Genomic DNA, 5317 nt, shown 5'->3' on the forward strand with positions numbered 1-5317 from the left:
CCCAGCTATGGGGCAGAAAGTGTCTGGGGGGAGATGGTGCAGTCCAACGTCACAAGCTGGAACGTGGAGGGAAAGAGCTGTAAAGGGGGAACAGAAAGAGAGTCGATGGTTATATGAGGATACAAAGTCTGCAGTTTTACCTGGATGTTCCAATATGGCTTGGAAATGGTCTTTTATGATTTGGGGATTGCTGTTAACTGCCCTCAAGGTCAGACTTCAACTTAAGGGAAATGCTGATGGAATGAAAGACTTTTTGGACTACAACTCACAGAATCATGATGGGTTGTTCTGCCTAGGGATTCTGGGAGCTATATAACTCAAAAAATATATAACTACTTGATATATATATATAATATAACTTAGTCTAGTTTCCAAGGTTCTGGTTTCCTGAAAAAACATTCTCGTTGGTTGAAGTCGACGGCCAACCCAGTTTGATGGTACATAGAATAGCAGTAGCAAGTACAATTCTATACCACTATGCATTGGGCACTTAAGCACTCACCTAAAACTGTTTAAAAGGTGTAGTCTAATTTCTCAACAATGCTGGTGTACTGCATATTTAAGCAACTTCAGAAGGATGCAGGCTGAGTTCGAGCTTTCAGCCATTGGCTGGTACTGAACTCGCACATTATAGTTGAGAGTGGGCTGGCTGCAAGTACAGGCATTGAAGCACTGCGCCACCGGGTTCATGAGAATCATACTCCCCCACTAGCACGTTGCATGAAAAAAGTGCTGATTTCAGAACATAATAGCCGAGACAGATGAGATCACACCTCTATTTCAGAGCGAGTGCCAGCCTATAGAGAGCAGTGGACTCCCAACTCCCTACTTTTACATGGTGTCCGCCCCACCCCTCCATTCCAAACAAATGAAGTTTCAATCAGACCTTGGTGACAACTCCTATTAACCCACCTGAATTTCCGTCATATGTCTGAGGCCCAGCAGCATGTGAATGCCACAAAATGCCCCAATCCTGGATGGTAAAGAAATGTGTCGCAAACATCACCAATTGGGGCCCTTCCTGAAGTCATTGCAATCTGTTCAAGGGTGACATCTACCAGGGGAAAATAAACAATCCTGTGTTGTTAGAATATCACCTTTCAAGACGCTATAATACCACTAATTGCGTTATTTGCCATTACTATTAGGCAAGTATATACTTATGGCGACTTTGTTTGTTGCTTTTCATACCCTCTCTCTTCCTACATCACGCGAACCTAACACCCCCCCCCCTGTTTTCATCCCCCTCTCTCTTCTCTGTAACAGCACATGCTTTTTGCAACAGCTTTCTCGTCTCTGAGATGATACAAAAAATCTTTTCCCCGACATCATTTAAATACTTATATTCTTTGAATTTCTCAGTACCAAACTAGATATTCCTAAGAAAGGAACGTTTAAATGTTATATAAAGAAGCGAAGTCCTTGCTTTCTTATTTTTGCTGTATCTGGGGGGTGGGAATGGATGGGTATGAATTAGTTGTTCTGGCTCTGTCCTACATTTGAGTATACTGCTTGTGAGTCCGTTTCTATCTCACAGAGTGTCCAACATTTGGAAGTACTTGTGACAAATAAAGGTTTTAGCTGTAATTCATTATGGCTCTTTTCTCCACCAGCCATGCTTGGAAGCTAATAACGCCCTTTCCTTTTTTGCAGTGTAACAGCCACCTTTTAATATGACAAATTTGAAGGAAATAATGTTTTAAAGGAGAAACCTGCAATGTTCATGCTAGATTAATAAAAAATTGTTGGAATAATTCAAATGTGAAAGAAATTATTTTTTCCCAAGTTTATAGAGATATTGGCCTGTTACAGGGGCCAAAATAAAGCTGCTTCGGGTCTCTTTGGAAATGCTTTTAAATATGACGCATGGGTCCTAAGAGCCGGAGGTCGCGCCAAAGCCACACTCCATTCCTAAGCACTGGAAGGCATTTGGTGCAGCTTCCAGATTCTTAGGATCCATGCATCATTAACAGCATACTCCAAAGAGACCCAAGCAGCTTTAATTTGGCAGTCTGTAATGGCCATTGTACAAAAAAAATAATCCCATGCTTGGAAATCTTTTCTCATGATAGCAGTGTGCTCCTTTGTGTGCGTGTCATGGTTTTGTTTGAGATATTGACGGGAAGAGATGGAGAGCATATCAAGTGCGTAAACTCATAACCTAGTATGTCCCAAGAAATTGGACCACAGATTTGCACAGCTTTCCAACCATCATTTAAACAGCATACCTCCAAGTGACCCAAAGCAGCTTTATTTTGGCCTGCCTTTACAGGGCCCTTAGTTATCTTTGAGAAAGAAAAAACGTTAAAGACTTGGACGTTAAAAAAAAAGCCCACTGCAACTGTAACACTAATAAATGATTTGTTTAGGATCTTTTTAAGTGGAACTAACTATTTTAACCAGTAACTTAGACTCCTTTCTCATCTGGTCTATATCTTGTTTCAAGCAGTGGACTAAACTGATCGAAGGTCACCGGATTCCATTCCCAGCATTCCCATTTAAAACAGTCCCTGAAGGTTTAGGATAAATCTTTAATCAGTTGAAAGTTTGGACAGCTTTCCTTTCTAATAGGACGCAAACCGCATGGAGGATGTCCACAAAAAGATTTGGATGCAACCATTTATGGCAGAAAGGGTGCATACCACGATGGGCGAAAATCGTCAGGGGCCACAAACACTGAAGAGTAGGTCCGAAGCCATGGGGAAGAAGTGAGAATAGTTGTTAAGAACAAAAGATAAGAGCAGTTCATGGCAAAGTACTTCTTTCTATGCACAAGGGCTCAAGTTCAATCCCCTGCAGCACAGTATTTCTGGTCATACAGTCATAATAGGGGTGAAGTACTCTCTGTTGAAGGACTAAGGTTTGCAGATATCCTAGATTTGAATGGTTTCAGTCTGCCTTGTTGTGTTCTTATGCCGGCCTTTTAATTGACAATAATAGAATTAAAAGCAATTAAACAACAATAAGTAAAAAGCAACATTACATTCTGATAGGCCCTTCCCCCTCTAAGCAATCACCGGCAAACCAAAGGTCTTCACCTCCCTGTGGAAAAAATAGCAAGAAGAGAGTAATAATCATAAGAGCTTTCGCGGATGATATCGCAATAAGGCCTTGCCTTTGCGGCACAAATTCCAGGACCCAGGAGGACAACATTCTGCGCTGCCTTCCTCCTCGGAGCGTCGGGAGCCCTGCGTGTGCAGCCCCCCCCCCCCTGGGGGGGCAAGCTCCCAGATGCTCAGCGGCGGGGCAGGATAGCGACGCAACACCGCAGGTTGGTAACCCGCCCATTTTTTTGTTCGCCATACCCTCTTATCATTCTGGTTCTCGTCTCTGCACCTGAACTTGGCAATATCCTTTCCCAAATTGAATTGCCCAGAGCTGAACACAATACTCCAGATGAGGTCTGATTAGTGCAGACATAATGGGCTATTAAGTCTTTTGAATGGGAAACGACAGTCCTATAATGCAAAGTCTCAACTATTAGGTCCTTCGTTGCTGCAGCATCACACGGCTGGCCATAGAGTTCAAATTATGATGAAACAATAATCTCAAGGTCATTTTTACCATTCCTGCTGCTAGAAGGCCAAGACCTCCGCATGCCGTAGGTATGTGTGCATTTGGTTTATTTGGGCGGCGGGTAAATGTGGTGAGTAGGAGTTTGTTGTTTTTTCTCGGGTATTTCATATCATAAAAAAAAAAAGACTAAAAAATACGAATCATATTAAGTTTGCAGCCCAGTTTTCAAGGTTATCAAGTCCTCTTTTGAATTCTGTTACTCTTTTTCAATGTGTGTGGGCCCATACAGGAGCTTTGGCACAGCTTCTGGCCTCTTTAGGACACATGCATCATTTAAACAGCATACGTCAAATGAACTGAAGCGCTTTATTTTGGCCTGTTGTATGGGAACTTAGTTGGGTAAGGATTTGTTTCTTGATGAACCCATGCGGCTCCTACTATAATGCTTTCATTGTCACGCCTGAGAAAAGACTCCTTTATATTCTGTTCTAATAAATGCCTAGTATTGAGACCAGGCATCTACCTGTCACGGTCTACAAGGTCTGATAAGCATTCCATTTACTAGTACACATAACATCAAGACTGCTGCTATCACCACTCACCACCGTGATTACAAAAAGAAGCTGGAGCAATTGGGAACGCGTTCTGTACTACTTGTGCAGATAGAGTCAGAGTAGTAATTGCACACTTGATTTGTTCAGTGGGGGATGGAGCTGTGGGAAAGGGAGAGAAGGTTTTCTGTTGGTGCGGAAATGTCCAGCTGTATATGATGTGTGCTTCTGACAATTTTGCAGCAGATGTGAAGTTGCACGGCATTATGGGTTTTTTAGAAGCCTGTTACAGACTGCCAAAATGAAGCTGCTTCGGGTTCTCTTTGGAGGCATGCTATTTAAATGAGGCATGGGTCCTAAGAGTCCGGAGGTCGCACCAAAGCCACAGATCCATTCCTAAGCACCGGAGTGCAGCTTTAGTGGGCAGCGTCCAGAATTCCTTAGGGTGCCATGCATCATTTAAGCAGCATACCTCAAAAAGACCCGAAGCGCTTTATTTGGCAAGTCTGTAAAACGGGCCTTAGTCTCTCGCTTTCTTTCCTGGTTCCCCTTGCAGGCAGGAGCCTCAGTATAACCTATGTGGAGACTTCCTTTTACTACGACCTGTTACGACGCCAAAATAAAGCTCCTTCTTCAGGCTATCTCGGTGGAACTGGGATCTGGCCTGATCACTCCCCTCTCATGCCGGCAGATGACAGTCATTAAAGGTAGAGGAGCGCTGTATGTTTTTTCACCTGGCAACATGGCACCACTACAGTGGGTGGTCACCCGTAATGGTAACTCATGGTGTCATCATCCCGCTCATTTACCTCCTTCCCAACCATACCATCCAGAATCCTTAGTAATGTGTTGGACTAATCCTTAGTAATTTTTGTACTAATGTTGACTTCACAATTGCAATTCTCGTATATCATTGAATTAATGGCAATAGCTGTGACATAACTAAAATTAGACATTTTCCAAGTACAGTATCAATGAACACATTTTAAATGTATTTACATGTACACTGGTCCCATTCCATATTTACAACAGCTTGACGTTGGGATTGGATTATTCATAGATTTTATAATATCTAGGTCCGCGTATGTATTATTAATTTATTAATTTTTATTAATATCTAGGTCCGCGATGGGCGAACTGATATGCCATGCGTGCCAGAAGTGGCACTAAGCCATTTCGGCCAGGCACAAGGCAAACGGAGAATGTGGGTGCCCGTTTTTCCCGCCTCCTCCTGCCCATTTTTCAGGCCC

General features: G+C 42.9%; 1 protein-coding gene across 1 annotated transcript in view; it reads left to right on the top strand.

Moving 5' to 3' along the window:
• The first annotated feature begins 2646 nt into the window (after positions 1–2646).
• LOC121916181 (potassium/sodium hyperpolarization-activated cyclic nucleotide-gated channel 3-like) overlaps positions 2647–5317 on the top strand; it is a 9933-nt gene continuing 7262 nt past the window's right edge. Inside the window, exon 1 of the mRNA XM_042441002.1 lies at positions 2647–2708. Within this exon, the coding sequence (XP_042296936.1) occupies positions 2647–2708 (62 nt within the window). The remainder of the gene's footprint in view (positions 2709–5317) is intronic.

The sequence above is a fragment of the Sceloporus undulatus genome, chromosome 9 (genome assembly GCF_019175285.1).
Source record: "Sceloporus undulatus isolate JIND9_A2432 ecotype Alabama chromosome 9, SceUnd_v1.1, whole genome shotgun sequence".
Taxonomy (NCBI): domain Eukaryota; kingdom Metazoa; phylum Chordata; class Lepidosauria; order Squamata; family Phrynosomatidae; genus Sceloporus; species Sceloporus undulatus.